Here is a 13185-nt window from a genome sequence, read left to right as displayed (position 1 = left end):
AAATTGGCCATGAAGAGGAATGGGGTATATTAGAAAACTTGTTATCGGTAGTGTTCTATAAATTAATATTGTTTTACCTTTACTTACTTTAGACAGATTTGCACATTTGCTGAATGAACCTAATTCTTTTAACAATGTCTATTGTATGTTCATTATGCTCATTTTAGAAATCAGACTCACAGTCTAGATCTAACTTTATTTGTTTGATTTCTTACAGACCGACACCTTCTCCCTAGAAGCTGTGCACCTCGGGGATTTGTACAGGATTGTCATAGGACATGATGGACTTGGCCCAGGTAACGTTCTTCCATAGGTAGATATTCAAGGCCTGATTCCGTTATACTCTTGAGAGAGCCTGTAAAAATCTAGAAAATAATTGTGGAAAACTTGTAATAGACTGATCTTTAGTTATTGAGTATCTGAAATTAAAATAGTTTCCCCAAATATTCTTTAAATTTAAAGTAGACATATTTTTCTTTAAAATGACATAGGCTTGTTCAAGTATGTGTTCTGCCTAAAATTCAAGAAAAAGGGATGCATACATGTTGTGGGGACTTTGGGTTTACATGCTGTGGCACGTGAAGCATTCCAGCATGCTACTGGTGGACACAGCAGCAGTGACAGTCCATGAAGTGCTAACAGCAGGGCCCACAGTGGCACGTTAAGGATACTGTCCTGGCAGCAAGGTTGCAGCTGTATTTTCTGCTGCCATTTCATTTATGCTTCTTCCCCAGCTTTCCCATCAGTTCTGTGAGGTGACTCGCATCTTTTCCAGAAATTTATTTTCACTAGTGAATGAAGTAGCCATAAGATAAACTAAATCCTTTAACAAAAGATGAGTATTAACATGCATATACCACAAAAATGATTTAAAAAAGAAGAAACATCAAGCAAAATGATGAACTCTTTTTCTAAAAAGTATCAATATATAATTTTCAAAATGTTAGGATCAAAGTTCTTATACCAATATAAAATGAACATGTATTTAAATAAATAATGAGGGAATTAGCAGGGTGACAAAGCTTATTCAAAAGAGGTTACATGGCACTGGAAAATATACACACAAAATCAGTGAAAACAAAAAGAATGATGAATGATAAATTAAATTTAAAATATAGCTAATGTCCTAAGATAATAAAATATTACTTTGAGGTTGTCTTCTTGGACAAAATTCATTTGTATTTTGATCAGGCTTAAATCTTTTGCATCTTATTTTTCTGTTAGTTGACAGCTAATTTTACAGGGTCTGTGCTCTAATCCACGGTAAATACTAAGTCAAAAAGCATTATACTCTGTAGGGAGTCAGATGACTCTCAGGCAGGAGGAGTGTTGGACAGTACTTTAGCACAACATAAAAGGACATATTAATGTGCCCAGCTAAGTTACAAACCAATTAATTCATTTTTATAAATACTTCTGGTGGATCTAGTACATACAAAGTGCTGTTCCAAGCATTTTCTGTAGTGAACATAAAGATGACCAAGATGGCATGCTTGCTCTTAAGTCTACCAAAAGAGCTAGCAAGATGAATTTAAATTCTAAAAAGTTTGGGGCAACATTTTGCTCCTGATTCTGGTTGAGAATTAAAGTGCTGTGTTTGTTCCCCCCTGCAAATTCTGGTTTTTCCAGTTTACCCACTAAGTGGGGTGCCAGGAACTGAGATATCATTGCGGTGACATAGTGTAGAGAATCTAAGCTGGCTGCATAGACTTGAATCCAGGCCTTCTCATTTGTTGACTTTTTGATTTTGAGCAAATCACTTAACCTCCCTGAGCTTCAGTTCATACTCTATAAAATGAGAGTAATACCTCATGTAGTTATTGTTAGGATTACATGAGACAATTTATGAGTGGAAAAACACTGTACATTTGATAATAAATTGTCAATAGATAGTTATTACAATTTTTTAAAAGTTACACTTTTCAATACCAATTGAATATATAGTTTTATAAAACTCAGTTTCTTTCATTTGTCATATTTTCTTACAGATATTTTAAGAAGGAAACAAAAAATTATTTTTATTTTTATTGTTTGCACTATTACAGTTTTCCCCACTTGTCTTTATTTTTTATTGTTTACACTATTGGAGTGGTCCCCACTTTTTCCCCTTTGTCTTTTGACCCAGCAATAACACTTCTGGGAATATATCCTAGGAATCCCAAAACACCAATTGAAAAGAATATATGCATCTTTATGTTCATAGCAGTGTTATTTACAAGAGCCAAGATCTGAAAACAGCCTAAGTGCCCATCAATAGATGAGTGGATAAAAAATCTGTGGTACATTTACACAATGGAATAGTATACAGCAGTAAAAAATTCTCTGTTAATCAAGCTTCTTTTACCTCCTCTTCATCTCTCTTATTTTTAAAATCAACAGATACTAATCTAAGAGCACTTTTGGGAGTTGGTAGCAGTAGAAATGGCCAGGGCAAGCAGAATTAAATTTCAGGTTATGTTTACCACTGGTAAAATAGAACAGGGGTAGAAGTAACTAGCATTCATTCCTTTACTTCCTGCTATTTCCCTTGGATTCATTCAACCAACATTGATTGATTCTCTGCTATATGCAAAGTACCATCCTTGTTTTAGGATTGAAGAAATTTCTCCTCCATTTGTCCATTTCCTTCTACTATCCTGGATACTTGGCTTCATGGTACAGTGCCAATTCTATAGGATAATTGAACTGGGCTTCAGTGTCTACCAAGTCTTTTCTGCCATGGACAAAAGGAACTTAAGCTCTAGTTGTTTGGTTGGTTGGTTTTTAACTTAAAAATGCTGTTATTTTTTTCTTCTGTCCATTTTAAAATTAAAGAAATAATAAGATGCTAAGAATACTTTCTGAAATAGTCTTAAACTTCTTCACTCATGCTATTACATATTTTTCTCTCAGAAATTCTTAATCAGAGTCTCTTAAAAGAGTCATTATTTATTTTAAGATGTGAAGAACATCAAAAATTACTGAAGACATTGTAGTTGACTTAGATTTTAGAGAAGTTTGGAAGCACATTGTGTAACTGGATAAATTACTGTTTTTTAATTATCAGGGGTGAGAATATCAGTGGTTACAATAGACTAATAGTAAAACAGTTTTAAAAATATATCTTATTTTCCACTCCTTTCAATAATGCCTCAAAGGGAGACTCTCCAAGATAAAAGGATGTTATTTGATTAAAACTCATATCATTTTCAAACATGTGTTAGCATTTTGTAGCAAAGAGAAGTTTAAAGAGAGGAGGAAACATTGGAGAGGTAGTGCACAAAAACAAAGGAATATTTGTTGAAGTACCCTATATCATATGAATATAATATCTTCCCTTCTGTTATGCTTATAAACTACAGCCCTGGCTGGTGTGGCCCAGTGGACTGAGTGCTGGTCTGAGAACCAAAGGATCTCTAGTTCGATTCCCAGTCAGGGCACATGCCTGGGTTGCAGGCTAGGTCCCCAGTAGGGGGTGCATGAGAGGCAAGCACACATTGATGTTTCTCTCCCTCTCTTTCTCCCTCCCTTCCCCTTTCTCTAAAAAAATAATTAAAAATACTAAATAAATATATAAATAAAATCTTTAAAAAAGAAAAAGATTATAAATGACACTGCATGAGTATGTGTACTGCCAGTTTAAAACTGCTGTGCTTCTTTATATGTGAGACTTAACTTACCATAAAGCATTATGAAATTATTTTACTGGTTTATTGGTGTTTAGTGGTAAGTTTACCATTCTAACTTCAGGATATCTTTTCAGTATAGCCATTTAATGTTTTTGAGGAGGTTACTAAATAAATTATTTAAAAATGTATCTGTTAATTAGTTTGTGGGAAGTAATGCTTAATATAGAAAGTATTTTCAATAAATGTGGAGATATATCAGTTAATAATTTATTAAATTAGTAGAAAGATTGCTCTAAAATGCCCACTCTTGTCACATTATTCAACATAGCATTGGGAGTCCTAGCCAGAGCAGTTAGGCAAGAAAAATAAATAAATGAAAGGCTCAAAATTGGAAAGGAAGAAGTAAAACTGTCACTACCTGCAGATGACAATATTACATATAGAAAATACTTAAAACTTCTGATAAAACTAATAAACAAATTCCATAAAGTTATGGGATATAAAATGAGTATCCAAAAATTGTTGTATTACTATACACTAATAAGAAGCATTCAGAAACAAAAATTAAGAAAATAATTTCATCTATAATTTCATCAAAAGAATAAAATACCTGCAAATGAATTTAACCAAGGAAGTAAAACACCTGTCCACTGAAAAGTGTACAACATGGATAAAAGAAATTGAAAACATAAGTAAATGGAAACATATTCCATGCTCCTAGGCTGGAAGAATTAATATTTTTAAGATGCCCTTACTACCGTAGACATTCTATGCAATCCATATCAAAATACCAATGGCATATTTCACAGAAATAGAACAAATCTAAGATTTGTGAGGAAACACAATGGATTCTACATAGCCAATACAATATTGATGTTGAGAAGAACAAAGCTGGAGGCACTATTCTTCCTAACTTCAATTATATTACAAAGCAATAGTAATCAAAACAGTGTGACATTGGCATAAAACAAACATAAAGATTAACGGAATAGAATACAGAGCCCAGAAATGAACCCATGCATAAAAAGCCAATTAATTTGCACCAGAGATGCAAAGTACATACAAAGGGGAAAGGACAGTCCCTTCAATAAATGGCATTGGGAAAACTGGACAGTCACATGCAACAGAATGAAACTGGACTCCTATGTTACCCAAAACACAAAATTTAACTCAAAGCTTCTGGTTAAGCTGAAGGAGTTGGTAAATGTGGTCCTCACACCCTCCCACAACCACACAGAAATTACAACTAAACTAAGGTCATTGAGAACCTCCTGATGATTAATTGAACAGAAGTCTTATAATGAAGGATATACAGAAGAACTCATGTTGAGACTGGTAGGAAGGGTTGAGATGCTGAACATGTTGATCCCACACCCACGTGTGGCAGTTTAAAATTGGGAGGGATATCTAAACTGTGGAGGTCCCATCTGAGAAGTGAGGGTCGCAGCCCAATATCAGTCTCCCCAGCCCATGGTTCCAGTAGCTGGAAGAAAAGTCTTCATAACTTCTGGTTGTGAAAATCAATGAAGATTGTGGCTGGCTGAGACAGACAGCTTCTGGAGTCCCAGGCATTCCTCTTAAAGGGCCATTGCATGGATTCACTCTATGACATACTCACTCTGAACTCCAGGGCTAGGGTAGTAACACAAAAAGTACCAGTGACATGTGGGGAGGAATTGATTGTCTGGCTTCAGGGTAACGGCTGGAAGTTCACCTTTCTCCTAGACGGAAGTGCTAGTGGAAACCATGTTCCTTTGCTGAGCTTTCCCCATACTTATGCAGACCTGTGACATATCTGAGTCTCCATCAACGTGGCTGACACTGGGGATTTACCCCACCATGGAGGTTCCTTGATACCACTGCTCCACCAGACTTGAAGGCATACTCAAGTCACTGCACTGGCTTTTCCATATGAATGACTTGTTTTGGATCATGTCACAGACTGTCTTAAAATCTCTCAGAGGTACACAAACCTCAAATAAGCATTGCCAAGCCTTAGAGTGCCTCATACCCCTTGCTAGGCAGTCCCAACCATGGCACTAGTGCACATGTGGCAAACAAAAGGTCCACAGGCCAAATCTGGCCCTCCACCTTGTTTTATCCATCCTGGCACCTTGTTTCTACCCAGTGGCAGCACTGAGCTCCTTGACCCTAGTTAAGGAGTAGTTACATTTATACAGTCCTAAAATTACATTCGGCCCTTTGAAGGCAACTGCAAGGCTGATGTGGCCCCTGGTGAAAATGAGTTTGACACCCCTCACTAGTGGCAGCCAGCTTCAGTTTTCAGCTTAGCTTCTTCCAGGCAACTCCAAGCCCAGCACAAATAACAACTATGTGTATATCACTTTGTAGCTTATACCAAGTGGCTTCTGTTAGGTCACAGGCAATAGCTGACCTTGACCTGTACCTCCAGAGGCCCTAGAATTAACACAGCTGGTGGCTGGCTTTATCCCACACCAGAGCACCACACAACCACATCCACAAATGACATACTCAAAAGGCAGAAACCAGAGTCTTGCTGAAATGAGTATTGCTCCATAGGGGTGACCCTGCACAATACCTCTTATACTGTATTCACAGCCAGGCCTCACAACCATCAGCCTGAGGGTCAATCCCTCCCTTTAATGTGACAACAGCAATGAAGGCTCAACTACGACAGAATGGCACTTGCAAATTACACAAGAGACAAACCTACAACACTGAGTTCAGGTGACTAAGAAGACTATGCCACTGGACTCCACAAGATACCTACTACATAAAGCCACCTCTCCCAAGACTGGGAGATGTAGCAGCTATATCTAACATGTAATAACAAACACAGGGAGGTAGCCAAAATGAGGAGACAAAGGAACATGTCCCAAATGAAGAATAGAACAAAACTCCAGAAAAATAAATAAACAAAATGGAGAAGCAATCTATGCAAAATTTAAATACTAGTTATAAGGATGCACAATGATCTCAGTGAGAACTCCAACAAAGAGATAGAAAACATAAAAAAGAATTAGTCAGAAGTGAAGGATACAATAACTGTAATGGGTAATACGTTACAAGAAATCAACAGTAGAGGAAATGAAGCAGAGAATTGAATCAGCAACTTGGAAGGTAAGTTAGCAGAAAACACCCAATTAAAGCAGCAAAAAGAAAAATGAAGATAGTTTAAGGGGCCTCTGGGACAACATCAAGCACATTATAGGGGTATCAGAAGAATGACAGCCAGGAATTAAAACCTACTTGAAGAAATAATGATGGAAAACTTTCCTAACCTGGAGGAGGAAATAAACATACAAGTTAAGAAATACAGAAAGCCCCAAACAATATGAACTCAAAAGAGACCAACACTAAGACACATCATAGTTAAAATATCAAATGTTGTAGGAAAAATGAGAATCTTAAAAGCAGCAAGAGATTAGCAGTTAGTTACTTACAAGGGAGCTCCAATAAGGCTGTCAGCTGATTTTTCAATGGAAAATTTGCAGGCTAGAAGTGATTGGCATGAAATATTTAAAGTGAAGGCAAACAAGGACCTACAACCAAAATTAATCTACTTGGCAAAGCCATCATTTAGAATCGAAAGTCAGATAAAGAGCTTCCCAGACAAGAAAAAGCTAAAGGAGTTTGCTGCAACCAAACCAGTATTACAAGAAATACTAAAGGGATTTCTGTAAGAAGAAGAAGAAAAAAAAGATAAAAAATATAAATAATAAAATGCCTACAACTACATATCTATCTATCAATTACATTAAATATAAATGCTTTAATGAAAAGACATAAGGTGACTGAATGGATAAGAAACCATGACCCTTACATATACTGTCTACAAGAGGTTTCAGATTGAAAGACATAGATTGAAAGTAAAGGGTAAAAGATACTTCATGAATGGGAACAAACAAAAATGCTAGGGTATAAATACTATCCCAAACAAAGTATATCTTAAAACAAAGCCTATGCAACAAGAGACAAAAAAGGTCCCAGAAATTCAACTGATGGGTGTTTATCCAAAGTCTCTCAAGCCACTAATTGAAAAGGCACATGCATCCATATGTTCGTTGCAGCACTATTTACAATAAAGGTAAGGAACAACCTAAGTGTCCATCAATAGATGAATGAATAAAGAAGACATTATGCATATCTACAATAGAATATGGCTCAGCCATAGAAAAGAATGGGATTGTGTCATCTGTGTGAACAGACTTAGAGGGTACTATGCTGAGTAAAATAAGTTAGTCAAAGAAAAACAAGCACCACATGATTTCTCAGGATGATCACCTTGTAAGTTATATAAATGTCTAGCCACTATGTTGTACACTTGAAACTAATGCAATCTTGTGTGTCAATTGTAATTGAACATTATTTTAAAAATTAAAAAATTAACTCAAAATAAATTAAAAACTACAACTAAGAACTAAGACTATAAAACTGCTAGAATAAAAGATACACGGTAAGGTCCTTGACATCAGTCTTGGTGATGATTTTTTGATTGACACTGAAATCAAAGTAAAAAAAAGGCAATAATAGACAAATGGGGCTACATTAAACTAAAAAGCTTAGGCACAGCCAAATAAACAAATAAAAAGGCAACTAAATGAGACAAAATATTTGAAAAATCATATATCTGATAAGGGGCTAATATCCAGAATACATAAAGAACTACTACAGTTCAATAGATAAAAATAACCCCAAACAATCCAATTAAACAATGCACAGAGTATCTGAAAAGACATTTTTTCAAAGAAGACATACAGAGAGTGAAATGTATATGAAAGGTGCTCAGCATCACTAATCATCAGGGAAATGGAAATCGAAACCTCAAGCTTGTTAGAAAGGCTATCATGAAAAAGGTAAGAAATAACAAATGCTAGCAAGGATATGTAGGGAATCCTCATGCACTGTTGGTTAGAATGCACATTGGTACAGTTACTATGGAAAACAATATGGTGGTTCCTCACAAAGTAAAAATAGAACTCCTGAATGTACATCAAAGGACATGAATTCACTATCTCATATTTTGATATACTCCCATCTTCACTGCAGAATTATTCTCACTGGTCAATATATGGACACCAACTAAGTATTTAACAATGAATAAATGTATAAAGAAATGTGGTCTATATATAGGATGGATATTTTAAGCCTTAAAAAGGAAGGAAATCATACCATTTGCAACATGAATGAAAATAAGGGCATTATGGTGAGTGAAAAAAGTCAGACAGAGAAATACGTGTGTTCACGCTCATAAGTAGAATGTAAAAATCTGAAATCATAGAAATGGTAGATTGGTGTGGTTGCTAGGGTCTAGGCAGTGGGGAAGATGAGGAGATGTTGGTCAAAGGGTACAAACTTCAGTTATAAGAGGAATCAGTTCTGGGGTCTAATGTACAAAATGGTGCCTTTAGTTAACAATACTATTGTATAATTGAAAGTTTCTATAGGAGTGGATTTTTAAATGTTCTCTTCATAACAATGATGACAACAACAAAGTTAATTATTTGACATGAAGAATGTGTTGACCAAGGAAATACAAGATGGCAGAGGAGTAAGTGGAATCTACACTAACCTCCTCCCAAGACAATTTGGAATTATGGCTAAATTGCAGAGAAATCATCCTGAAAAACCAACTGAACACTAGCTGGAAAGAAGACAGAAGAAACCACTTCACCACAACGAGACTGGTAGGGAGTGTGGAGGAGGTGAAAGAGGGTTGGCTGTGCTCCCATGGCCAACAGCTGAAGTTCTGGAGGGATATTTCAGTGGATTAGAGCTTTCCTATGAGAAATGTGTTGTCTAAACCCCAAGCTGGGCTACCCTGCCTATAGCACCAGAGCTGGGAAAGGAACCCAGATCATTCAGCTTTGAAAAGCAGCAGGGTTTTTGTCTGCCAGGGAGAGACTGCTGGAGACTCACAAAGCCCCTCGAAAGGCCAACACACAAAATTTTACTTGCAGCCAATTACACTTGGCTTTGACAATAGGAGGGCAGAGTAGACTAGAGACATGTGAAAAGAGTCTTGGGCTAGTGGCTGTGGGGAGAGTACTGAAGGAAGAGCTGCCAGGATTCCTGGGCTGAGTCATTCCCCATACTACAGAAACCATCTTTCTCAGGCAGAGCTCTCCCCTCTAAGTGTCATGAGCCTCAGGGAAGCAATAGCCTCACCCACAGGAATTACTCTGTCACACACCATGGAGGTTAAGCTTGGTTGCTTAGTACAGCTTGAGGCTACATCACTCATTAAGTTGAGCAACTAAGGTGGATTTCTGGGAGCTCTGAGACTTTAGCTGACCCTCCCCAGGGCATGGTGCAGGTAAAAGCCAGCCTTGGTGCACACCCCAGATCTTTCTGCACACACAGGCGCAGCAGAGGGAGCCACATGCTATGGATTGCTGATAGTTCCAAACAGATTAACCAAGGTCAGTAACAAGCAGTGTCTGACAAAGGTCTGAACCAGAGTCTTTACAGACCTACCTAATACACAGAAACTAATACAAAGAATCATCCAAAATGGGAAGACAAAGAAACAGACCCCAAATGAAAGAACAGGAGAATTTTCCAGGAAAAGAACTAAATGAAATGGAAACAAGCAACTTATCAGATAGAGAGTTGAAAGTAATGATTGGGAAGATACTGAACAGCATTAAAAAACACATAGAAACTATTTAAAAAGGACAAGTTAAAAATAAAGAATGCAATATCTGAAATAAATAATACAGTGGAAGGAATAGACAGTAGGTTTGATGAAGCAGAGAAGAGAATCAGTGATTTAAAGGAAAAGGTAGGGAAAAAAAACCCCACCAAGGCAGAGCAGAACAGCAAAAAGAAAACAGAATTTTTTAAAAACGAGTAATCCTAAGAAACATTTGAGAAAGCATGAGGTGTAGCAGCATCCACCTCATGGGAATGCCAGAAGGATAAGAGAACAAGCAAGGGATCAAGAACATATTTGAAGAAATAATTACCATAAACTTCCCTAAACAGGTAAAGGAAAAAGACACCCAAATCCAGGAAGCTCAGAGAGTGCCAAAGAAGCCTACACCAAGACACAAGTTAATTAAAATAAAAAGGCTTAAAGACAAGGAGATGATCTTAAAAGATGCAAGGGAAAAGCAGGTAGTTACCTACAAGAGAACACCAATTAGACTGGCATCTGACTACTCAACAGGAACATTTGAAGCTGAAAGGAAGTAGGATGAAATATTCAAGGTAATGAAAAGCAAGGACCTACCACCAAGGTTAATTTACCCAGCAAGACCATCATTTAAAACTGAAGAAGAAATAAGGAGCTTCCAGGACAAAAAAAAGCTAAAGGAGTTTGTTAACACCAAACCAATACTGCAACAAATGTTAAAGGGCTTGCTTGAAGAAGAAGAAGGAAGAAGAGGGGGAGGGGGAGGAGAGGGAGGAAGAGGAAGAAGAAGAAAGGAAAGAAATAAACACAGGAAAACAGTCTAACAATAAAAATAACAAGCACTATATACATGTTTCAAGACTAAGTTAGTACTTATATACCATTATAGTGGAGGAAATGGAGAGTTGCTATTCTATAGGTATAGTTTCAGTTATTCTATCTGTGTAATTTCTAGAGATCTATTGTACAATATAGTGTCTATAGTTAACAATATAGGGTCGTGTCCTTCAAAATTTCTTAAGAGGGCAGATGCCATGGTAAGTGTTCTTACCATTCCTATACATATTTTTAAAAAGCAAGGAAACATAAGAATACTGAGAGGTGTTGGGTATGTCTGTTACCTTGACTGTGACGATGGTATCATGGATGTTTGTATAGGTCCAAACTCATCAAATTTTGTACATTAAATTCAAGAAATTCTTTGTATATCAATTATATCTCAAGAAATCTGTTAGAAAACAAGAACAAAAAACCTGTGTAGTGGTTCCTGACATGTATAAAGAGTTCTGCAAATCTTATCAATTAGTACTACTACTACTATGACTACTACTAGAAAAAAAGAGTATGGTGACTATGGTGAAAAAAAGACTATGACTACTACTACTCTCATACTATCCCCTACATTTTTGGCATCAAGATTTACAACTTCAAAAAATGAGTTTTGTTTTCATTCTCTCTTTATTTTCTTGACTGAGTTATTGTAAAAAATTAATAAAGCCTTCAAGATTTATTAAAACTCATCTTTAAAACTCTTTAAGCCTGGATATTTTCTGATATTGAGACTAGTTCAATTTCTGTTATGTTTTATGTCTACTCATACTTTCAATTTATTTTTGTGTTAATTTTCATAATTCATGTTTTTTTCCCATTTAAGTGGTCAAGTTGATTAGCATAGACTTGTTCAGAGTATTCTTTTATGATTTCTTGAAGTTTAATAGTCCCTTTTGATTTATTTTTTAATGGAAAAAGTAAAATCTGTTGTATTTATTTCAAAAATTTAGCTTCTGTTTTAACTATCCATGTTTCTTTATTTCTTTGATTTTCTCTCATTTCACCACTATTCATTATTTATTTTCTTTTACTATCTTTGGCTTAACTGTTCTTCTACTAAATCCTCTTGTTGCATTCTCAGCTCATTAATTTTCAGCTTTTACTAATATGTACACTTAAACATATCTATTCTGTCTAAATACTGATTTTGTGGCATCACACAGATTACTACATGTATTTCACCTAAAGAGTCAGTCAGGATTACAATAAAAGCAACATCCAGTCCCACCATTGCCATCTCTAATTTACACCCTACAAATATAACTAGTTTTTCACTTTTTAATTAGTTTCCTTTGGTGTTTATCTCTTTATTTCTAATTGACATGATATATTTTCATTTCTTGATATTTCAGTTAAACTGTTATCTACTGCTGACTTATCTACTATCAACATGAAAGATAAGATTTGCTCTATCATCCTTCCTCTCCCTCTATCTTCTTATTAGAGTCAATGTCACCAGTTTGCCTTAGATCAATAGTCAGTGTTTGCTTCATTAAAGGATATATAAGCATTATTCACAGAAGGACTATGTGATTGAATTTCTTATTGTGCAATCTTTCCCCCCCTAAAGTTAATAACAAACTTTTGGGGGTTTGTTTGTTTGTGTATTTGTTTTCATTAGTTTTCTATCCATTCTTAACTTCTCAAGGTTTTTTTTCTATAAGTTTAAACCTCTTCTCACCATGGTCATACACCTTAGGTATTTGGTTTTATCTCTTTCTCAGAGATCACCCTCCTAAAATTTTCCTTTCTCTCCTTTCAATGTAGACTCCTTGTGCTCTAGGCCTGCCCTGGGGCTGTCTCCTAGGGATTTCTCTTTAACACAGGGGACCAGTGGCTTGAACATTGTAGAAAGGCCAAAGTGAGGTCTGCAGTGTTCAGCCACTGGTTTCCTGCCTCTTGTGTTTTCCCTTTAGTTTCTGCTATTATTTTAGTGGGACATGGTAATCAGCAGCTTCTTGAGAGTGGGTGTACATGATTCCAGGCCACTTTATTGAATTTTTAAATGTTTCTGAGACATTTATAATTTGTACATCTCTATTATTCTGGATATTCACTTTAGTGTGCTTTGATGTGGGCTTTTTTCTTTTATTGTTCTGGAGTCTTAGTTAGACCATATAATTTGGA

The 13185-nt window shown here is 36.1% G+C and overlaps 1 protein-coding gene across 1 annotated transcript in view; it reads left to right on the top strand.

Annotated features, from left to right (window-relative positions):
• The window catches only part of RP1 (RP1 axonemal microtubule associated), a 293397-nt gene that overhangs the window by 65158 nt on the left and 215054 nt on the right, over window positions 1–13185 (top strand). The window contains exon 8 of the mRNA XM_024572510.3: window positions 218–296. Within this exon, the coding sequence (XP_024428278.3) occupies window positions 218–296 (79 nt within the window). The remainder of the gene's footprint in view (window positions 1–217; window positions 297–13185) is intronic.

Source organism: Desmodus rotundus, chromosome 8 (assembly GCF_022682495.2).
Source record: "Desmodus rotundus isolate HL8 chromosome 8, HLdesRot8A.1, whole genome shotgun sequence".
In the NCBI taxonomy this organism is placed as follows: Eukaryota; Metazoa; Chordata; class Mammalia; order Chiroptera; family Phyllostomidae; genus Desmodus; species Desmodus rotundus.
This window is presented reverse-complemented; position numbering and strand designations above follow the sequence as displayed.